This window comes from Pleurodeles waltl, chromosome 7 (genome assembly GCF_031143425.1).
Source record: "Pleurodeles waltl isolate 20211129_DDA chromosome 7, aPleWal1.hap1.20221129, whole genome shotgun sequence".
Lineage (NCBI taxonomy): Eukaryota > Metazoa > Chordata > Amphibia > Caudata > Salamandridae > Pleurodeles > Pleurodeles waltl.
This window is the reverse complement of record NC_090446.1, coordinates 234,517,409-234,541,785: the sequence shown is the minus strand read 5'-3', so window position 1 is coordinate 234,541,785 and position 24,377 is coordinate 234,517,409. Positions and strand designations below refer to the sequence as shown.

The following is a 24,377-nucleotide window of genomic DNA, read 5'->3' as shown; positions in this document are numbered from 1 at the left end:
GCCAGGCATTGCAGAGCCGGCCTGGTGAGGAGCATTTCCCGATGATGATGCTTGTCATCCATTGTGATGCATGAGGGCTCTTGCTCCTGATAGTTCGGGTCTCCTATGAAGCCAGAGTAGTTTTGGAACAGTGTACCTTTATTTATAGTAGACTATGGGAATGCCACACTCATGGGTTTACCTAAAGCCTGTCTAGCCCTGATGAAAGTGACAATAAATGCAGCAGCAAAACTCTTAACAGGCACACTTCATTTTTACTGCAAATCCCCATTAGTCAGAGCCCTCAACTGGCTCCGAAGCGAGGATCCAACTCACAAAGCTCTTCACAACTGTGGTCCTAAATACATGCAAATAAGATCAAGCTATCAGGAGGTGGAAGGGATTCCAGAAGTGTGAAATCCCTCATACTAGAACCAAAAAGATTTATAAAAGGAAACCTCACAGCCACACTATCACCAGAAAGCGAGAGCAATCACTTTATTAAGGCTTTTCAAAAAGAAAGTTAAAGTGATATTACTAGGAAAACGTGTACCAAAAACAACTACTTTTAGACTGTCATTTACCCTTTTATGTTAAATCTTACTGGTTATATTGTATTCTATTGTTTTTACCTTCCTCTTTGAATTCTATGCACAGCATATCCTAAATAATCGTCTCTCTCATTGTACAGCATTCTGATACTGTGATTATCATGTTTGCACTTTATAAAACACAATAAAATAAAAAATAGGAAAATGGAGTGGCATAGTGTTGAGGGGCGTAGATTGGAGTGGTGTAAATTAGAAGAGCATACAGTATAGTGGTGTACAGTGGAGTGGTGTTGAGTGGAGTACCATAGAGTGGAGTGGTGTACAGTAGAACAGTGATGACTGGAGTGATGTAGAGTGGAGCCGCATTGAGTATAGTGGGGAAGAGTAGAGCTCAATAGACTAGAGTGGGCTAAAGTGGAATAGCATACAGGGCAGAGGCGTACAGTGGGGTAGAGTAGAATAGAATGCACATATGCCTTTACTACTCATACAATGGAGTGGAAATGAGTAGACTAGCGTAGAGTGGCAAAGAGTGGAGTGGCATAGAGTGGAGTGGAGGTTTCCTCACTATAACTAAGCTTTAATCTTTGGTTTTCAATGGCATTTGTAGGTTTGTTTTATCTTTTTAAAAACAATTGTGTAACATATCATAATGCAGTGAATATATCAGTATTTTTCTTTTCATAAAGTGGTGTCAAGTGGTGAGGACAGAGCGGCATTGAGTGGAGTGGGTAGAGTGGAGTGGCAAAGAGTGGAGTGGGATAGAGTTGAGTGGCATATATAGGAATGGCATAGAGTGGAGTGGCGTATAGTAGAGCGGGGTAGAGTGGTATAGAATAGAGTGGAGAGGCGTAGAATGGAGTGCTGTAGAGTGGATTGTCACACAGTGTCATGGTGCAGAGTGTCATGGCGTATAGTGGAGTGGCATAGACGGGAGTGGTATAGAGTATTGTTACAAACAGTGAGTGGAGTGGCATAGTGTGGCATGGCAGAGAGCGGATTGGCATAGATTGGAATAGCATATAGTGAGGTGCTGTAGAGTGGAATAGCTTTGACTGGAGTGGCACAGACTGAAATGGCATAGAATGGAGTGGTGTACTGTGGAATAGGATAGAGTAGAGTGCCAAAGAGTAGAGTGGTATGAAGTGGAGTGGGTTCAGTACAGTGGGTAGATATGAATAGCACAAAGTGGATTTGCGCAAATTGGAGTGGCATAGAGTTGAGGGCCAAAGATTACAGTGGTGTAGAGTGGAGTGGAAAAAAGTGAAATAACATTGAGTTGCAAAGAGTGGAGTGGTACAGAGTGTATTTGAGTAGAGTAGAGTGGAGTCATGAAGAGTGGAGTGGATAGAGTGGAGTGGCATAGAGTGAAATAGCACATGGTAAGATGGTGTAGAGTGGAATAGCTTTGACTGGAATGGCAGAGACAGGAGTGGTGTAGAATAGAGTGTTGTACAGTGGAATAGCATAGAGTAGAGTGGCAAAGAGTAGAGTGGCATAAAGTGGAGTGGTGTACAGTACAGTGGAGTAGATCTGAATGCCACAAAGTGGAATAACTTAAATTGGAGTGGTATAGAGTTGAGTGCCATAGATTTGAGTGGTGTGGAGTGGTGTAGAGTGGAGTGGCATAAAGTCAAATAACATGGAGTGGAGCGGCACAGAGTTGAGTGGCACAGAGTGGAATGGAATAGAGAGGAGTGGGGTAGAGTGGAATAGCAGAGTGGAGTGATGTAGAGTGGCATAGCGTGAATCAGATTGGCAAAGAGTGAAATAGCATAGAGTGGAGTGGCATACAGTGGGAGTGACTGGAGTGGTGTAGGGTGATGTGGCATAGATTGGAATGGCTTACAGTGGATAAACAGTGGAGTGGAGTGGAGTGGAGTAGAGTGGCAAAGAGTGGAATAATGTAAAGTGGAGTGGTATAGAGTGGAGTTTTGTAGAGTGAGAGGCACACAGTAGGGGGAAGTTGGAAAGAGTCAAAGAGTGGCATAGAGTGGAGTGACATACAGTGCAGTGTCATAGACTGCAGTGGGATAGAGTGGACTGTCATAGAGAGGATTAGCTTAGATTGAAGTGGCAGAGAGTGGAGTGGTGTAGAGGGGAGTGGCATAGAATGGAGCAGTGTAGAGTGGAGTGGGGAAGAGTGCAGCTTCATAGAATGGAATAGCATAGAGTGGAGTGGTATATTTAGGGTTAGAGTGGTGTAGAGTGGAGTTGCGTAGAGTGGAGTAGAACATAGTGAAGGGTGTATGAGAATACACTATGGCCCAAAACTATACATGCTTTTACTACACATTTTGTACCATCCATTTGCTTTTACCATGCATGGAGAGTCTATTTAAGGTATTATTAAGTATTGAGTGGTATTAATTACCACCCAAAAACCTCACCCACTTTTAAACCCTAAAAATACCCACACCACCTAATATTTTTACCCACCACTAAACTCTAAAAATACTCTTACCACCCAATACCCTTGCCTATCCCTAAACCCTAAAACCCCCCTTACCACCTAACACCCTAAACCCTAAAAACACCCTTAACACACAATTCCCTTAGTCACCCCTAAACCCTAAAAACACCATTACCAACAACATGTCTACCCACCTCTGGACCCGAAAAATACCCTCACTACCCTATACTGCTACCCACCTCTAAACTCTTAAATACCTTTACTACACTATACCCCTACCTAATATATATATATATATGCACATGCACACACATTACATTTATACTTACCTTAAATAGACTTCCCTTATGTGGTAAAGGCATGTGTGGTAAATCATATCCATGGTAAACATTGGTGTGGTAAAAATGTGTGGTAAAGGCACTGTGTGACAATCTGGGCATTGTAAAGGCTGAATAGCATAGAGTGGAGCGATGTAGAGTGGAAAAGCATTGAATGACATAGAGTGAAATAACTTAAAGTCAAGTGGGTCAGAGAAGAGTGCCGTAGAGTGGAATAGCTTAGAGAGGGATGGCTTAGAGTGAGTTGTGCACACTGTAATTATATAGAGTGGAATAGCATAGAATTGGTTAGACCACACTTAGTAGACTAACAAGGAATTGGCATAAGACAGTGCCACATGTTTTTTTGCTGTGCCGCCACACGCCAAATTGAAAGGGCAGGAATGCATCATATTTATGAGATACAGTGCATTCCTGTTCTTTCGACCTGCACCAACCAACAATTTTGTGCCTAGCACCAGTGCTTTGTTGGCAGGATTGTTTTTGTGGAAAAACACCTCCCTGCACATAAACGGTCCTTTTTCTATGTGTGTTGTAGAATGCACCATACATAGAAAGTGGGGAAAAAACAAGTAGAAGCCTCCCCTGGGAAGGATTGGAAAGCTATCTTCAATTTTTTCAGTCCTTAAAAGTACTTCTTTCGAGGGGAGTTCAGCACACTTGCTACGTGCCTGAAAACCACTCCTTGGTATGATAAACATTGTCATCAGGCCAAAACACATTCCCTTCAGATGATTAGACCTCACAATCCTCATGCTGTAAGAGACTCTAGACACTCTTACAAGCAAGCTCTCCAATTAAAACAACAAAGTTGGGACAAGGTTATTCTGTACGACTTGTTAGATGCTGCCCTGTGTGGACATGTTGTCGTCTTTTGGCTCATTTAATCTCACTGAGGCATTGGTGTCAGTACTCATACTGACCATTCTGTTCCATCGGTTATTTGGGAAAACATTTCTCTGAGCTTCATTCCGATAGCTCACTAATATACCAATATACATATTGTAGTTTACAAGCCTTCTCTATCTGATAGGTTGTCCTGTCACGTAGGCTCTCATTATTAATTTTTTGTGCCAGCCAAAACGGAGTCTCCTCTCGTTTTGCTGGGACCTTACCCATAGTAGAGTGTACAGTCACCAGATTAATACCTGGTGTTACTGCGTGTGGTTGTGCTGGAGCAGCACACGCTGGGTTTGTATTTAGTGTCTGCATCACAAATTGTACTAAGCGTCTATGGGGGTCATTCTGACCTTGGCGGTAAAAGGCGCTTACCGCCGGTCAGAAGACCACCATAACACCGCCGCGGTAAACCGCCACGGTCATTCTGACCCGCAACTGGCAAACCGCCAAAAACCCGACATCAACAAAAGTCCGCCACAGCAACGGCCAGCGAAAAACTGGCGATGACCAAACCTCCACCGTCACGCCAACAGAAATACGCCCATGCCATTCCGACCCACAAATCCCCGCAGCGGTCTTTCAACTGCGGTATTCCATTGGCGGTACACACCGCCGCGGTCAAAATACACACACCTTTACAAAACACTACCACATTGGACAATTCAAAATACACACACCTGAGACACATACACACACCACTCCCACACACCCAATTAAATATAAAACACACACCCACATCACCCACAAACCCTTACGACCACAATTGCGACTGAAGGACAGAGAGAGACAGCACAGCATAGAGTAGACCATCACACAGAGGCAAATCACAACATCACCCACACAATATCCACGCACAAAACACCCTACACCACCACACTCACCACACTCTACAACACATACACTACCCCTCACCTCATCCACACCACCCCATGGCACCCCAAAGACACCCCAGGTTCTCTGACGCCGAACTCAGGGTCATGGTGGAGGAAATAGTTCGGGTAGAGCCCCAGCTCTTCGGGGCACAGGTGCAGCACACCACCATTGCCAGGAAGATGGAGCTATGGCAAAGAATAGTGGACAGGGTCAACGCTGTGGGACAGCACCCACGAAATCGGGACGACATCAGGAAGCGGTGGAACGACCAACGGGGGAAGGTGCGTTCCATGGTATCAAGGCACAACATCGCGGTACAGCGGACTGGCGGCGGACCCCCACCTACTCCCCCAGAATTCACAGCATGGGAGGAGGAAGTCTTGCACATCCTGCATCCTGAGGGCCTCGCAGGAGTAGGCGGAGGAATGGACTCTGGTAAGTCAAATCTTCACTACTTCATTCCCCCCACCCCACCTGCATGCCAAATCATACCCCAACCGTCACCCCCACCCCCATCACACCAACTCCTTGCAAATGGCTCACCATCACAACCCACCCATCCCAAAACCTAGCCCTGCATGCCTCCCCAAAGCATGGACACCCATCACCAAAGCATGCCCACTGCACATACCCATCTCCCCCACAAGCCACTGTCACAAAAGCCCCCACAAGGGAATGCCAGCACTGGGGTACATGGCCACCCACCCATTACACGAAATGGCACACACAGAAGCAATAACCATAATCTTATACCCCTGCAGGACCCGAACGCCACCACACCGCCCAGGAGGGTCCAGAGATGTCCATCCCACCCCCAGAAGAGGCCCCCAGTGATGACAGCAGCTCTGTCTCCCTGGACCCAGATGACCAGCCCGGCCCTTCGGGGACCACAGGACAGTCAGTTCCCCACAGACAGCCACAGGCTACAGCAGACCTAACCCCCTCTGGGAACACCAGCACAGCTCCCAACCAGCGGGCCCATGCCTCTGTCTCCAGGACACGTCAATCAGCGGTGTGTCCACCACTACAGGGCACCCAGGTTGACCCACCACCCCAACAACAACAGGGACCTGGGGGCAGTGGTAGTGGGCACACGGTCCAGGGGACAGAGGCCCAGGGAAACAGGGGAACTGGGAGGGCTGCTGTGTGACAGGGGGGGGACAGGCCCAGGGAACCGACTCTCCAAGAGGCCCTCTCCTCCATCATGGGAGCATACCACCACTCCCAGGAGACGATGGCTACGGTACTGGCCAGGTTCCAGGAGATCCAGGTACTGCAGGAGGAACAGTACATGGGGTTCAGAGAGGAACTGAGAAACATTAGTTCCGCAATGGGGACCATCGTCGTGGCCCTTAACCAGAAAGTCACCACATTGCGGGACCATGTGGCACCACAAAGGGCCCCTGTCACTAGCATGGACCAGGAACAGCCTACCACCTCCGCCAGCGCTAGTGGACAGGAGGCCCCCACACAACGACAGGCCACCAGAACCCCACCTCCTGCAGAAGAAGAACCACCCCGCAAGCGGTACCTGAGATCTCACAAGAAGACAGAGTAGGATGCCAAGACCCCAGCCAGCAAACGATACCCCCTGATGTCATCCCACTGTCCCACATTGTCACCCTGTCCAAACTTAAACTGCCCCTGCTCCATCCTTCCACAGGCATATGGACAATGCACCTGTGAGACTGAAAACTGGACTCTGCCATGGACATTACTCCACCATCACCCATCACTGTTTTACAATCATGTCCCTAAATTTAGCACTTTATTAAAATCACTTATTGCACTTAAAAAATCTGGAGTCTGCTTGTATTTTGAACAAATGTATTAGACATAACGTTGCCAAAATGTTCAGTTACATTGTGATGACAACATACCACTGTCACACAGCTGTAGTCCATGGGCAAACAAAGCAGAGGTCACGCAGTGGGGCCCACAGCTCTGAAAACGGAAGGGAAAGTCACAACTCAGTTAACAGGAACTGGGGGAAACAAAGACAGTAGAGGCAGGAGACTTTAAGTAAATGTAAAATGGCGGGGTTGATTCGTACCTGTGTGCTACTGAAAATACTGTTGTATCACTGTGTCCCTGTTGTCTGTGTCGCCCCCGTCGTCTTCCTCCTCTTCACTCTCCACAGGCTCCACAGCTGTTACAACACCACCATCTGGACCATCCTCCTGCAGGAAAGGCACCTGGCGTCGCAAAGCCAGGTTGTGAAGCATACAGCAGGCCACGATGATATGGCACATCTTCTTTGGTGAGTACATTAGGGATCCACCTGTCATATGCAGGCACCTAAACCTGGCCTTCAGGAGGCCGAAGGTCCGCTCGATCACCTCCTAGTACGCCCATGGGCCTCATTGTACCGTTCCTCTGCCCTTGTCCTGGGATTCCTCACTGGAGTCAGTAGCCACGACAGGTTGGGGTAACCAGAGTCACCAATTAGCCACACACGGTGTCTCTGTAGCTGTTCCATCACGTAAGGGATGCTGCTATTTCGCATGATGTACGCGTCATGCACTGACCCAGGGAACTTGGCATTTACATGGGAGATGTACTGGTCAGCCAAACAGACCACCTGGACATTCATCGAATTATAACTTTTTCTGTTCCTGTACACCTGCTCACTTTCACTGGGGGGAACCAAAGCCACATGGGTCCCATCAATGGCACCAATGATGTTGGGGATATGGCCAAGGGCATAGAAATCACCCTTCACTGTAGCCAAATCGCCCACCTCAGGGAAAACAATGTAGCTCTGCATGTATTTCATCAGGGCAGACAACACTCTGGACAAAACCTTAGAAAACATAGGCTGAGACATCCCTGATGATATGGCCACTGTTGTTTGGAATGATCCACTTGCCAAAAAATAGAGTACTGACAGAACCTGCACCAGAGGGGGAATCCCTGTGGGTTGGCGAATGGGGACATCAGGTCTGGCTCCAGCTGGGCACACAGTTCCTGTATAGTGGCTCGGTCAAGTCTGTATGTCAGTATGACATGTCTTTCTTCCATTGTCGACAGGTCCACCAGCGGTCTGTACACGGGAACATTCCTCCATCTCCTCGCAAGTCCCAGCGGACGGTGCCTAGGAAGGACAACATGGAGCACAGAGTCAAGCAACCCACAGGTACGTAACCACAGCTTGCACAGAACACGATTCGCTATGCATTGAATGGCTTGTATGAGTGGCAATGCAAGGCCTAGGCCTGTGTGACGCAGTAGAAATTAAGCCATGTGGGCCCTTGAAATGGCGTCTGTCTGACCTGTGAAGTGTGACAATGGGATGTGAGGTCAATGCGCTGGTGTGGCACACCGTGGCAGTAGGCGGTCGAAGACCGCGGCGCAAAGCAGCATTGGTTAACATTGAACCCTATGGGTCTCAGGAGCCAATGACGATGTGCGCCGGCCGCGGGCGTGACTGCCATCTTCTATCTGCTTAATCACTCAAGACCTGATCATCCACAGGAGAGGACCTATACTGCAAGTGCTGCTGTGACCTCGGTCTAGAAGATACAATGGCTGCTGCGACTGGGGAAAGGGCCCCTGCCTTCACATCTGAGGATTTGGAGAAACTTGTTGATGGGGTCCTCCCCCAGTATGCGCTACTCTACGGTCCTCCAGACCAACAGGTAAGTACACTGGGACCATGCTTTGTAGGCAATGCCTGTGTTGAGTGGGGTGGATGAAAGATGGTGGGGAGGGAGCGAATGAGGCATGCATCGCACGACAGATGAGAGCATGTGCCATATAGCAAGGTTGGGGAGGGGGGGCCACTCACATCGACCATGCAGAAAACGATGATATTTATTTTCCCACCCTGTCCATGTCACATAGGTCAGCGCCCATCAGAAGATCGACATTTGGCGTGCCATCGCCAAGGACGTCCGGACCCTGGGGGTCCACAACAGACGGGGCACCCACTGCCGCAAGAGGTGGGAGGACATCCGCCGCTGGAGCAGGAAGACTGCGGAGGCTCTGCTGGGGATGGCCTCCCAACGTAGGAGGGGTGGCTCCCGTCAATTGACCCCCCTGATGTCCCGGATCCTGGCGGTGGCCTACCCCGAGTTGGATGGGCATGTGAGGACATCACAGCAGACACAAGGGGGTGAGTACCAGCACATTCTGCTATGTTAGCGCACAGTGGAGCTGTCTGGGTGGGGAAGGAGGGCTGTGGGTATCTCTAGGCCAGGGCGATTTCTGTAGGCTGGGCCCCTCCGTAAGGCATGGCCCTGTGCCCCCGCCCCCCACCTCTGTAGGGTGCTAAGTACAGCTATCCATGGCCCTGGGTCACCTATGTGTGTAGTTGTCGTCCATAGGCTTGTAGGCCAAGTCACAATAATTGAGTAGTGTACACCGAGTGCGCGGCGTAGTGCAGGGGGCTTCTGTGTCTGTCCTCTCCGCCAACTGTGTCGCCAATGCATGCACTCAACATGTCATTTTTTCTCCCCCCCCCCTTTTTTGTGGTCTTCCTGTTCATGTGTGCATTAGCTTCATCAGGCGGAGGAGAAGTGGCATCGGAGCACGAGGGAGCTGCATCTCACATGGCCCCGGAGGGCCATGCAACCGACTCCGAGTTCACCAGTGAGACGGAGGGCGAGGGGAGCTCCACAACGGGGACCCGTGGAGACCTTCAGCGACACAGACACGTCCTCGGAAGGGAGCTCCCTTGTGGTGGTGGCAACATCCGTGCCCACCGCTACAACAGGTACAGCCGCCATCCGCGCACCAGCTCCACCCTCCAAGCAGCCCCTCAGCGTTCGCCCCGTGCCCGCTCGGCCAGGAAGGCGGGCATCTCCTTCGCCCCAGGCACCTCAGGCCCTGCCCCAGTTACCCCTGCTGCCCTCAGTGAGGAGATCATTGACCTCCTCCAGACGCTCATTGTTGGGCAGTCTACCCTTTTGAATGCCATCCAGGTTTCTGAAAGAGAGGTGCACCGGAGCAATGCATACCTGGAGGGCATTCATTCGGGTCAGGCTGCCCATCAGCGATCGTTCAACGCTCTGGCCTCAGCACTGACAGCAGCAATTGTCCCTGTCTCCTGCCTCCCCCTCCAACATCCTCATCCCAGTCCCACTCCCCTGTTCCTCTGCCTATCCCAGCCACACCTACAGACCAGCCTGCACACACATCAACACCCAAGGGCAGCTCATCCAGACATAAGCACCACAGATCTCACAAGCATTCACACATGCAACATCCACATGCAGACATGCCAACAGCCACTGCCTCCCCTGTGTCCCCCTCATCCTCGTCTCCCTCCTCCCTCCCTGTGACGTCTCCACTCACACCTGCATGCACACCACCATCAGCCAGTATGTCCATCACCAGCACACCCACCAGAACACTCCGCACACGTGCAGTCACCACCCCCACTGCCATTTACACGTCCCCTGTGTCCTCTCCCAGTGTGTCTGTCACCCCCTCTTCCAAACCACACAAACGCAGGCAGCCACCCACCCAACAGCCATCCACCTCATGACAGCCTCCGTCACAAGCACCTGCACCCAAAGACAGCACACTTGACTCTCCTACAACCACATCCTCTTCCTCCACTCCCATTTCCACCGCACCTACCCTTCCCACTGCTCCAAAAAAGTTTTTCCTCTCCAAAATTAACCTATTTGCATCACCTGACCCACCCCCTCCATCTCGTAAGAGTCCAAACAGCACCTCAGCCACCACAAGCCCTGCACCTATAAGGACCATAGTCCAGGGCTATTGGAGTCCACCAGCTTATAGGGCAGCAACATCGGCCAGCAGCAAGGGGACAGCCAGCCCACCCCCTGGGAAAAAAACTAAAAAAGGGAAGGGCCGGCGCGAGAGGCCAGAGACGGCAGCCCCCAAATGCACTACCCTGGCACCATCACCTGGCACATCCACAAAGGGAGGCAAGGGCCCCAGAGAATCGGCGAAGGAGGGCAAGGGCAGCAGGGCGGACATTTCCGGCAGCAGGCGAGCTGCCCAGGAGGGCCCCACCAGCCCCATTTCGGGTGTGAAGGAGGACACCCACGGGCCCAGGACTCCAGCACAGGAGGGCCCCGCAAGCGAAAGGTCGGATGGCGACTGAGCGGAAAATATTGGCCCGATCTGGTTCCCTGGGAACACATGTCAAGGACCGCTGAACAGGGCCCCGCCGTGACAAGCACCGCTGAACTGGGCCCCGCCGTGACAAGCACCACTGAACAGGGCCCCGCCGTGACAAGCACCACCGAACTGGGCCCCGCCGTGACAAGCACCGTTGAACAGGGCCCCACCGTGACAAGCACCGCTGAACAGGGCCCCACCGTGACAAGCACCGCTGAACAGGGCCCTTCCTGTCAAGCACCGCTGAACAGGGCCCCGCCGTGACAAGCACCGCCGAACTGGGCCCCGCCGTGACAAGCACCGCTGAACAGGGCCCCGCCGTGACAAGCACCGCTGAACAGGGCCCGCCGTGACAAGCACCGCTGAACAGGGCCCCGCCGTGACAAGCACCGCTGAACAGGACCCCGCTGTGACAAGCACCGCTGAACAGGGCCCCACCGTGACAAGCACCGCTGAACAAGGCCCTTCCTGTCAAGCACCGCTCCGCTGGGCCCTTCATCTCAAGCACCGCTCCGCTGGGCCCTTCATCTCAAGCACCGCTCCGCTGGGCCCTTCATCTCAAGCACCGCTCTGCTGGGCCCTTCATCTCAAGCACCGCTCCGCTGGGCCCTTCCTGTCAAGCACCGCTCCGCTGGGCCCTTCATCTCAAGCACCGCTCTGCTGGGCCCTTCCTGTCAAGCACCACTCCGCTGGGCCCTTCCTGTCAAGCACCGCTCTGCTGGGCCCTTCCTGTCAAGCACTGCTCCGCTGGGCCCTTCATCTTAAGCACCGCTCCGCTGGGCCCTTAATCTCAAGCACCGCTCCGCTGGGCCCTTCATCTCAAGCACCGCTCCGCTGGGCCCTTCATGTCAAGCACCGCTCCGCTGGGCCCTTCATCTCAAGCACCGCTCCACTGGGCCCTTCCTGTCAAGCACCGCTCCGCTGGGCCCTTCCTGTCAAGCACCACTCCGCTGGGCCCTTCATCTCAAGCACCGCTCCGCTGGGCCCTTCATCTCAAGCACCGCTCCGCTGGGCCCTTCCTGTCAAGCACCGCTCTGCTGGGCCCTTCATCTCAAGCACCGCTCCGCTGGGCCCTTCCTGTCAAGCAACCCTCCGCTGGGCCCTTCCTGTCAAGCACCGCTCCGCTGGGCCCTTCATCTCAAGCACCGCTCCGCTGGGCCCTTCATCTCAAGCACCGTTCCGCTGGGCCCTTCCTGTCAAGCACCGCTCCGCTGGGCCCTTCATCTCAAGCACCGCTCCGCTGGGCCCTTCCTGTCAAGCACCGCTCCGCTGGGCCCTTCATCTCAAGCACCGCTCCGCTGGGCCCTTCATCTCAAGCACCGCTCCGCTGGGCCCTTCCTGTCAAGCACCGCTCCGCTGGGCCCTTCATCTCAAGCACCGCTCCGCTGGGCCCTTCATTTCAAGCACCGCTCCGCTGGACCCTTCATCTCAAGCACCGCTCCGCTGGGCCCTTCCTGTCAAGCACCGCTCCGCCCTTCATCTCAAGCACCGCTCCGCTGGGTCCTTCCTGTCAAGCACCGCTCCGCTGGGCCCTTCATCTCAAGCACCGCTCCGCTGGGCCCTTCATCTCAAGCACCGCTCCGCTGGGCCCTTCCTGTCAAGCACCGCTCCGCTGGGCCCTTCCTGTCAAGCACCGCTCCGCTGGGCCCTTCATCTCAAGCACCGCTCTGCTGGGCCCTTCATCTCAAGCACCGCTCCGCTGGGCCCTTCCTGTCAAGCCCCGCTCCGCTGGGCCCTTGATCTCAAGCACCGCTCCGCTGGGCCCTTCATCTCAAGCACCGCTGGCCCATTGGCAGGGCCGGATCTGTGTCGGCCAGGGCTTCACGAAGCACTCTGGGCACCATGCCTCCTCCAGAACCAGTGGAGTCTGTAATCCACTTGATGGACTGTGGCTTTGCACTCCCCAGGATGGATCAGTGGGCAAGCCACCCACTGTAGAGACTTGAGAGACTGTGGCTTTGCACTCCCCAGGATGGTACAGTGGGCAACCCACCCACTGTAGAGACTTGTGAGACTGTGGCTTTGCACTCCCCAGGATGGTACAGTGGGCATGGAGGCCCCTCGTGGATCTGGCGTCGTGGACTCAACTGGCTGAGGTGCCCCCCTTCCCTTCCCCCTGAGGTGCCTGTAGTTTTACTATCTGATGCCCCTACAGTGTTCTCTCCAATGGAATCGGGTCTCGTGTGTGGGCTTTGCCCATGTGTTTAGGCCCATTGGCCCACGAACAATGGATGATAGCCAATATGGCCCGGACTTTGGACCTATGTATATATTGTTCATGATGTAATATATTTTATTTATATATTTCATATTTCACTTAACTTCAATTGTGCTATAATATACTTCATTTTTAATGATCATTTTATTTTGTCTTTGCATTCTTCCGGGGGGGTTGGGGGGTGTCACTCTGACTTGTTGCTCTGCATTGATGTGTGTGTTGTAGTGGGTGAGGGTGGGGATGGGTGTGTGGCGTATGTGTGTCCCCGTAATTTTTTGCCTCCCCCCTCTCCTGTGTCGTAGGTGCAGTACTCACCGTTGTCTTCTGCACCGGCGTTCGTGCTCCTGGTAGAGGAGCAGGTAGACAATAGCTGGTAGGATGTGTAGTTCGGGTTCCATGCTGTCCAGATTCCTCGTGGAGTGTGTAGAGGTGAGCGTTTTCCCGTTCGAAGTCTGTTTCCACCGTGTTTTTATCGGCGGGCTCCCGCCCCGGAAAAGGTGGCGGATTGGTGAGTTGTGATAGGGTGGGCGGTACATTGTCCGCCGCCTGTCTGTTGGCGGTGACCGCCGCGCTGCTTGTCTGTACCGCCGTGGCGGTCGGAGTGTTAAAGTGGCGGGCTGTGTTGGCGGTTCCCGCCAGGGTCGGTATTCCATTTTTTTGGCTGCCTGCCTGTTTGCGGGTTGGCCGCCGCTTTTACACCGACCGCCAGGGTTGGAATGACCCCCTATATGTTGCCGTTAAGTCAGTATATAAGCATCGAACTTCAGCCACCGCCATATTTGCAGCCGCAGGATGTGGTGTATATGTGGTCAATAAAGGCCAGGTAGGACCATCATTACTTAGTGGACCTAACCTTACTGGTAATATTGTATGGGGTAGGGCGCCATCAAGCCAATTATTATGTTCTTGATAAGATAGAGGAATCTCTAAGTATGCGTACGCCCTGTACTGCCCAGGCGCGTTCGCAACTGTATATGTATGAAATGTATTTGTGTTCCCATCAACTGCTGGAAATGTGACCCAAGAGTGAAAAAGTTCTGTTCTATAGGCTCCGTGAGCATCCACCACAAACGTGACTGGACCACCCTGGCCCGTAAGGCCATTTGATAGCAAATGTGCGGTGAGCGGTTGTCTCATGTTAAGAGCTATTTGTACAACCTGGGGATTCGCCATTAGAAAAGCACCAAGAATTTAGAGAAGGCACACCAAGACGGGGTTTATCCTTTTAAGGTTCAAGCTTGAAAAACCACCTGCTGTAAATAGGCCTACCTATACGGCGGTGGTGGAAATCCTCAGTACCACGGACGTCTCCGTATATGGAACAGAGAGGTCATTATATTATATGAGACCGAGATATACCGGTGGACCCGAAAATTAGAGCCTGACCAAACGTTGGCGGCACCATGTAGCGTAGGCTCTCATTATCCTAATGAGACTACTGGATTTTGAGTGGCAAGATCGTTCACAGTATGGGGGACTAAGTCTGACCCACGGTGAAGGACCCTTGTCGCACTAAATTTGGGTTTTGCTCCGGCTAACTAGCAGTGCCTCATCTCTCCCAAAGGGAAGAGACAATTGGGCAGCCGAGCGCATGACATCTTAGTACTTCCCAGGGAAGTTGTGGTCACTCATGTCACAACCGGTTCTCTCATACACAGTGCAGTCTCATATATAAATGACAAAGGCAGTTTAGGTTTTAAAGATTGGTTTAATAAAACGACTGCATTTTAGATAGCAAAGCGTGAGTTGCAATAACCAGAACTATACAACACAGTAGGATGAAAATAGTAATGATGAGAGTGAAGCACAAGAATAAGGCTATCATAGCGCAACTAGATTAGGTTCTCTCTTAGTTATAGTCTGAGCACAGCATGTAAAGCCTGCCTTTCAGGTTCCCCCAGGAGGACATCAACCCTCATACCTGAGCAAAGACCTGTAATCTGCATCAGCATCTGCAACAGGGCAGTCAGCATCTAGTTGTAGGTTCCTGGTCGGAATCTCCCTCTGACGTGTACTAGGACTAAAAAGTGTTTTTATAACTAACACGCAGATGTTCCAAGAAAATGTCCCTACGTAAGAATGTGTATTTTCTACGAACACTAGAGACTAAACTTCTAGCACGTTTACCAGCAATGTACCAGACTGTAGCCTTGACTGAAGCACAGAGTGAGCAAGAATGCATTGTTTGAGAACACAGTGCTGAACTAAGCTAAACAGTGTGATAGAATGAAATAAAAACAAGACCGTAAAACTGGTCACTGTAAAATAATAGTGCGAGGTTGAATAAAATATATCTAGGGCAAAGTGCACAGAGGCCTAATATGTTAAGCTAACGCAGATGAAGCTATATTAAAAAATGGCTACACTACAGTCCTTTATATGACACACGATTGGTCATAGAGTCTTTACACTCTGGAGTGGTCCCAAGGCCTGATGCTATATCTGGAGACCTTTATAAATCTGACGTCAACACGTATTAATTGCCACTCAAATTAAATATTATTCAAATGTATGAGAAAGGCCTTTGGAGCAATCCTAAGAATTAGAGACCTAAATCTCTTGATAATTTGAAACTAATTTTTTGCTCCCAGCCTCTTGCTAAACCCCAGGAGTTGTTGGATGAATTTCAAATCCACTCCTCTTTTCAAAGCGGGTCTTCATTGTAGGATTAGTACTATTGATCAAGCATTACGGTTCTCCCTTATTACTTGGCAATATGTCAGTCTCCTGAAAGACCACTTATACATGGCCTTTGTTGACTTGAGTGCTGCTTGTGATCTGGTCCCCAGGCACATTCTTTGCAAAGTCCTATGTGATATGGGAGCTCCTCATCACAATTTATATGCCATCATTAGGCTTCATCAATCTACCTATGCTCAAGTCAGATGAGAGACAGGTGGGAAACTTACTGATCCTACATCTGTTCATAGGGAGGTCAGCCCAGAATATGTGTTGGCACCAACATAATTCTCTTTATACATCAGTGGGTAATGGCAGCACTGATGCCCCAAAACTTTGCAGTAATAAGATCCCTGTTGTTTTCTTTGTGGACAATACCCTCTTTTTGGCAAGAACCACTTCTGGCCTTCAAAACCTTCTAACCAAATTCAAGAAGTTTTTGCAATGTGAGAGGGCAAAGACCATTTATGACATTTAGACCATACAAAACCTGTAAAAGTAAACTTCCCTTCCGCAATACTCCTCTAGCTTCATTCAAGCCTTTTGGTTATCTAGGGTGAAAGGGTGATATTTCACTTGCCTGTTGCCCACAGATCCTTAAAAGCAGTTGGCTTATCAAACTTAGATCTGCTGGTTTTCAGAAAATGCATATATAATCTCAATTTAAGGCGGTTTCTCCAGCCTTGAAGGTATAAAGGGCTAAAGCCCAGGCAGCGGAGCTCTATGGAACAGAGGTAAAGGGTCTTTCTAATCTTGGTCCTTTCCTTTGATGACTAAGGAATAAAGGTTTAATAAAGCATTACTTAATGTGCTTTCAAATGCGGTTACTATACCCATAACTCTTGATACAGCTCTCAAGAAAGTAAAACTTCTGACTGTTCTTAAACCTCTCTTGTAATGGGCAAGACTATGGTCTCATCAAGATCTAAACAAGTATAGATTGGATCTTCTAGACGTGAAATATTTAGACACCGGCAACAAGATCAAGTGGTTCTTGCAAGTGGTTCTTGCATTTAGAGGTATGGTTTTCCAAACTGAGCCACCAGATAATATAGACATCCTTGTCAACTATAAAATCTAATGCAAAATATCTCAACTGTTGTGTCTCAATGGCACCTTTTCTTCCAGACTGAGCTCACTTTCTGATTTAGTTTTATTTTACAAACTACTCCAATAATTTGAAGCATTTCTTAATGGGATATCCTTTTCTCTTGCAAAATGCCTCTTCCTCAAAATTCGATTTGGTATCTTACCTCTAAATGCATTTAAGAACAAATGGTTGTCTGGTCATTGAAATTCTTCTCAGTACAATAAATGTGGGTACAAATCTCAGGATATTGGCCACTTTTTTTTTTTTTTTTGCCGATGCTACACTGGCTTTAGATGTAAATGGATCTGGCCTATGTGCCTCAAATTGGGCTTTAAAAGTAAGGTAATTGCCCATAGGATCAGTATATCGGCCACCTCAAGGAGTGAGTGCTGTGTTTACTATTAGCAAATACTTGGTTACAGCATGGCTTATACAAACTAGATCTCTTTAAACTTTCTGCTGTTGTACTATTATGCACTTTATCTGTCTATTGCTTATTCATTGATTATTTATAAACTTTTAACTTCTGTTTATTCTACTCATTTTTATCTTTGTACAGGTCTATTTTTAGTCAAGTTATCATTTGTCACTTCTTATTTTCTACTGCTGTCTTTGCTTATCTATATTTCAATGTTGTAACAACACGCTGCTGTTAAAATCATTTTTTGTACTCTATCTTAATTATCATATTTAAATCGTAAATTGAGTATATGATTTATAGAACATGTTTTTTTTTTCATTGGCTGAAATAAAATCTTCTGTGGTACTCCGTAAACTATTACAAAAATATATTAAGTAATAAAACTACTTTTCTCTATTTTTAATTGCTATTTTCAATTGCTCAGTCCTTCCAATGCACTCATAAACCAGTATAACAGTATATTTCTACTTCTAAGCCACAACACAGACTAAGGGCCTGATTATGACAATGCAGCTGGGTGGATGCCACCGTCATACCGGTGGTAGCCCCCCCTCACCACCCCATGCCCTATTACAATGTTCCTGCTGGGCTGACTGGCGGGAACATTGTAATAGAGTTTTTCCGACAGTCTGTCCTATACAGTCAAGTACTGTACTGTAGCACAGAGAGGGAAGACCAGCACCCATGGAATGTGCACTGTCTGCAAAGCAGACAGTACACATTCTGATATTGCTGGGCAGGGGGGCCCCAGCATTGCCAATGCCATGGGCAGTGCAGGGGCCCCCCTTTGGCACCTGGCAATGGCATTCCTCCACAAAAGGCTGATGAAAACTGGGGTTGTAATCATCCAGGCAGAGCTGAGTTCGGCGCTGCCATGGATGGTTACAAGCCCAACTGCTGTCATCTATGGGATCTATGATGCTGGTGGGGACATTAGTCTTTAGGCAGGTCCACCTGGCAAAATTGTAATTGTGCAGTCATACCCCCTGGAGTGTGGCAGTAAAACCGTCAATGCGAGTGTGACGGAGCTCGGACCATCACCTTGTAATGAGGCCCTAAGTGTGGACCAAAAAACATGGCATACTTTTACTTTTGTAAAGGCAGTGATTAGTCAAACATATACTGCCTCGTCATCGGCATGTACCGGGGTACACCACACCCCAATATATCAACAAGTTTTGTGTCGTTTAACTGAAACACGAGTGAACAGATTTTCGGGAAATTCAAAAAATGCCAAAAGCCTATGCAAAAGGCTTTTGGGGGAAAAATGTGTACTGGGAGCCTGCTTTTTTCTTTGCACCCCCTTAATGAATCACCAAGAAACTTTTCATCATCAGACAATGTTAGTAAAAGGAATCACTCTGCAAAGTTTTGTAGAGATTTGTCAAACAGTGAGAAAGTTATTACTAAGCCAAAGTTTGAGGAAATCCTATTTCTGGAAATCCTAACTATATCTACAGAGTGGCTATATATATATTGTTCAGATTTCAGATCTCCAATAGCCCTAGCCCTTCATTCTCTTTCACTTCTCTCCTCATTCCTTTCATGTGGAGCTTGCCGGCCATAATAGAGTGAGATAGACAAGACAGAAATAAACTAAGATATCTCTTACGTTGATAAGATATATATATATATATATATATATATATATATATATACACATATATATATATATATAATTTAAATACATTATCAATAAATAAAACAAAGAAAAGTAAATATTGGGAACAATATACTCAAAGTATTTCAAAATACATTTCATCAACTGCAAACATTGGCCCCCATTCTCTGTCAAGAAATTTCCGACATACCTTTCCCAAAGTTGACAATCGGAATCCTTTTGCTTTTTCTTTTCCTGCATTCTCATTCAAATAGTTTCCAATTGCCAGAATGTACCCCAGCACTACTACAAACGATTGACTTGCCAGAAGTTGCTGGCAGACTTTCACGATCTGTGATATTAACTGAAAATAAACATGTTTAGGATAAAAAAATCGTCATTAAAAAATTGCTTCACTGAGAATCAAAAATAAGGGACATGCATGCTCCTTGCACCTGCTACTTAAACTGACCGTCAACCGCTTTCAGAATTTAGGGGAAGATGTATCCTTATTTCTCGCAGTGCAGAATGCCACCTAGCTATGCTGCAATACATGAAAGAGAAAGGGCAGGACTGTGTTGTATTTAACGTGAGATGGCACATTTGTCTCCTTTCCTGGCCTTGGGGCAGAGTGTGCTGCCTTGAGCCAACACAGGCACCCTTGCAACATGGTGCAAGTGCGCCTGCTTTGCAAGCAGGATTGTTTTTGTGCAGGAAGGGGTCCTACATGCACAAAAACAATTCTCTGAGGCATGTTTCTCTTTCTAAGTGTGCTGCAGAATGCGGCACACTTAGAGGAAACAACGAGGAGGAGAAATGAAAATATTTCTCCTTGCTTCTCCTCTCCTGGGACGGCGTAGCATTTCAACACATTCCCATGTTTAGCAATGTTGATAAGTTTAGCAGTGCACCAAAATCCATGAGTTGACGCATGGGAACACCGACACTCCACCCATGGAACAACTTCCTGGGGCAGAGTAACACATGGCAGCAATTTGCGCTGCCTTGCATTACTCCAGAATTACTCCAGATTATCAAGCCACACAGGGCCACGCAAGTTGGCCTTGCATGGCTTGATAAATCTGACCATGATAAATGTGCCCCTTAGTACTCTACCCAATACTATGCCATGGCACTGTGGGTAATGTTTTATGTTATTTTCTGTGACTGATGACTAGTCTGTTCTTCTTTTAAATGTTCATGTTTATAATGTTTGCTCTACATTGGAAGCTAACATAGATTTTTATTTCATAATTTCTGTTATGATTTTTATTAATAATAATAAAAAAAATTGAAGTTCGGTTTGAATGTATTGTTTGTTCTAGCCATAAAGGTTCTGAAAAATCATACTTTCAATCTACAGGCATGGACCTCATTTGACTTGCCCTTGTGACCCCTGGCACTGTCTTTGAGATCCCTGGCCTCAAAGGTGGCAAAATCAGTGCCAGTTACACAGAGGCAGCTCACCCTTATGGACGTTGGTTCGGGCTCCACTCGGTTTTCTCTCAATGTTTTAATTACACTAATATTGAATAATGCATGTGAGTGTGAATTTGAAGGTCAGTGGGCGTGTGATGTCAATTCCGCTATCCCTACCATTTTGGTGAATTGACATTTATGTCTACAGGGTCCAATGTATGTACAGCTTCATAGTGGAACAGTTCACCGTCACTGGGTTGACGGAAACATCTTCACTCTCAAATCCAGCGACATAATTTCATAAACAGCCCTTCAGCATAATGTTCTTGCTGCCAGTTTCTATGGAAGCCTAGCCTCTTGAAAACAAAACCAAGTTGGCATCCAAGAAAAGATCAAAACATTTGCCTTCACTTACAGGATAGAGGTCCTTCATGGAGACCGGAAGCTCTCTTGCGTTAAGTAAAAGATCCAACCTGCTGCTTAAGTGGGGTATTTTACACATCTGCAAATAAAAAGAAAAGCTGCTGATAGCAGGATACACCAACAAACGCCAACAGTATTACTCTGTGATACTCTCACCTGAGGCCGGATTTACTAAAGGCTTGCAATGCCCATGCTTCACACAAGGCTATGCAGTAAAGCACCAATTAAAATCAGCTTTGAGGTTATCGCTTGCTGTAAATTCAGACAGCTGGAACACTAAGCCACCCAGCAATCAGCCCGAATGTGATCCCTTCAGGGATTCTGCTCGAGCCAATTTACAGTGAAGGCATTCGAATCTCTCATCGTCCCTCTGGTTTTGCTAATTGATGCGATCGTATATGTTAATTAAATTACAATTGTATGTAATAAAGATATCGGAAATAGCCTCAAGGCCGTGTGATGATATACATTAGCAAGTAATGACAATATGAACAATTTCAAATAGTGATAATTGATTTTGAATGTAAACTTGGGAAATTACTCCTGGCATGTGTTACCACTCCATAATACGAAAGGCAAACCTCAGTGTGAGGAAAAAACATTATAAATGACAGGAATTGCCATTTTTAGATCACAAATGACACCTGAACGAAGGTTTAAGTAAATTATTGTTGACAGAGTCTGAGAGGTGTAATTATGTTTATAGGAGATAAAATCTGTTAATTTCACAGTTTGATGAAAAAACTGTAATTAATTCATGTTGTCCTAGACACACGCTGTGATACAACTATGTAATCCCTTATGCTCAGGAAAATACAGTTTCTAAATACTTCAGTGGTGGTAGAAGTATGTACTTCTCATGCTCAGTAAAATACATTTTGTGGATAATTCAGTGGCTTGACCACAGGCGCTAAAATATGTATGTAACTTGCAATTCTTAGTTTTGAATCCCATTAGTATTACGGAATTTCCCTCTTCATTTGCTCAAATAAAAGTGCAATTATTACAAAATGTATTCACATCTTTTGCATGTAGGGTATAAGGTTAAGTCATCATGATTTGGATTCAAAACTCAGCGCATCAGGTTAATGGATGTTACTAAAACCCAGGACAATGTTGCTGCTGCTACTATTTGCCAAAATGTTGTGTAGGAAATTGGGTTATTAATGGTGCAGGATGTGAGGCTTGTGCAAACACTAAAAATCATCATATGTCTGAGTCTTTAACCCTCTCAGGAAACATGAAATGCAGCAACACCACCACCCACTAGTAGTCCATGTTAGAGGGTTGATTGCGAAAAGTTACTCAAGACCGGGCTGCTACGCTCCTGCAACCCCCATACACTTCCTTACAAAGGTTTGTGCATCCCTACACCTCCTTGGGGCACCGTGGGAGAGAGAAATAATCAAGTAAAATCCCTTGCAGGGACTCATGAGGTGCTTACTTGCAGAAGCAGTGAATTTTAAATGAGATGCTCCTGACGCATTTGTTTTTCTTTGTAGCCTCCTAGTCACTATCTTTCCTTTTGTGGGCTTTTTGAAAATTGGGTGCCCTGGTCCCACCCAGTGCACCGACAGCCATCCTTATCATTGGGGAAGCATGGGGAGCCCACTCCCACCCTGCCCAGCTGTCTCCCAGTAAATTGTCCACTGTTGGCATACGAGCGACAGCAGCTCCCTCTACTCCTCTGTACGCGAGGAACATTTGCTCCTGGCTCTACCCTGTGGCAGGAGGGATCTTGGTTCTCCTGGGTCCCGGGGATGGGGTCCTAGACACCGTCTTGTTCTTCAGAGGCCCAGGGTGCATCCCAGGTCCAATTTAAGATTGTGTTGGCCCTAACGCCCTTTGCACCAGTAGGAGTCTGAGGTCAGATCCCACCAGAGCACCCCCCCAGTCATAAAAAAAGGGAGCTTGCGTTGATCCTGGACACTGACACACAGTGGGGCTATCTGGAAAAAATACTGAGAAGCGCCACACTCTTTGTTTTATACCTAGTCTCCCTGTGACACCAGGCTTTAAACAGCCATTAGGCTGATTTACTTGATTCTGGGCTTGTTTTTCACCTGGAGGTGATCTCTAGTTACCAGGGACATTTTCAGCAGGCAATTGTATTTTCATTGGGGAGCTGGTTTTACTGGCTCCTTTGCCAGCTTACCACTTTGCCTTGTACTTGGTGCTCCTCTCTTCCTGCTGGTCCACAGACCTCCAGGTTTCCCCTCAACTAGTCTTTCCTGGGTGTTGGGGGGATCAGTGTCATAAGCCCTGGGGAGACACATTTAGTATTCAAGTTCAGTTGCAGAGCCCTCAGTCCATTAGTGATCAGGTGACTTGTTCCTCCAGCTGTAAATGGTATTACCACCATCCAGATGAAGGTCCAGGGTCTTGCTCACTGTCTCTCCCTTGTGCATTGTTTTTTAAGTGTGGGTAGAAAGCTTTGATGTGAGTTATCCCGGACCAAACCTAGGATTCCGTATCACCCCTCCACCCCTGTCCCAACCCTCCTGCATAGGATTGTGGGGCAATCCATTATGGTGCCAACAAGTGCTCTGGTTGCAGAGATCCTCTGAGGGCTTCAGCTCCACCCCTACCTAACATAAATGTCAGATACTTTTCCACCTGTGACACTACAGATAACTGCAGGTAATCCAGTAAACCCTACTGGCATGTCTATGAATGCCCATTCATATTATAAGGCTACCCCAGGTCAGCATCTATCCATGCAGAGTCCCTTCAGCGCCAGGACACCTGTGTGCAATTACCAGGCTGTGCATGATGGTAGTCTAACAAGCCCAACCTGCACATATGTCCACACACCTGTACATGCATGTTTACATGTAACCAGCCCAGTTCCCCTCACCTTGTTTGTGCTGGAGATGCCTTATCTTAAAAGGCGGACACTGTAAATATATGCAGTCCAATTATCATGCAATTACTGTGAGTAAGACTTGAGCAGTGAGACTCACTCACAGCAAAGTTCCAAAAATCAGATGATCAAAAAGCTAAAAATGTCAGTGGACTACATGGATGGAAACTATTTATCTACAGTTGTAAATGTCTGTTTGAATTTAAATATTGGCATTGCTTGGTTATCAGTTCTCTTCAGACATCTATGCTTGCAGCACAAAAATAAGCTTTTTAATAAAATATATGTATAATATTTATGGGCATAAAACAATCAGGATCATTGTGCCACATTATTTATTTCATCAAAAGGTCAGTGTTTAATGAATACATATTAATGCTATGCATAGCGTTTTAGTTAAAAAAAAACTAAGCTTATTTAAGGCATTAGAATCTTGTCAATGTTTTTTTTTAAAAGCCCCAATTATCACTGTATGGCTCTGAGGCATGCTTTTTCCTGTGAGTTGACATTTTGGCCA

At 47.9% G+C, this 24,377-nt stretch overlaps 1 protein-coding gene across 1 annotated transcript in view; it reads right to left on the bottom strand.

The window, feature by feature from the left end:
* The window catches only part of LOC138303991 (uncharacterized), a 692,211-nt gene that overhangs the window by 55,074 nt on the left and 612,760 nt on the right, over positions 1–24,377 (bottom strand). Inside the window, exons 10-11 of the mRNA XM_069243614.1 lie at positions 20,990–21,076; positions 19,367–19,519 (exon numbers count right to left, since the gene is read on the bottom strand). Of these exons, the coding sequence (XP_069099715.1) occupies positions 19,367–19,519; positions 20,990–21,076 (240 nt within the window). The remainder of the gene's footprint in view (positions 1–19,366; positions 19,520–20,989; positions 21,077–24,377) is intronic.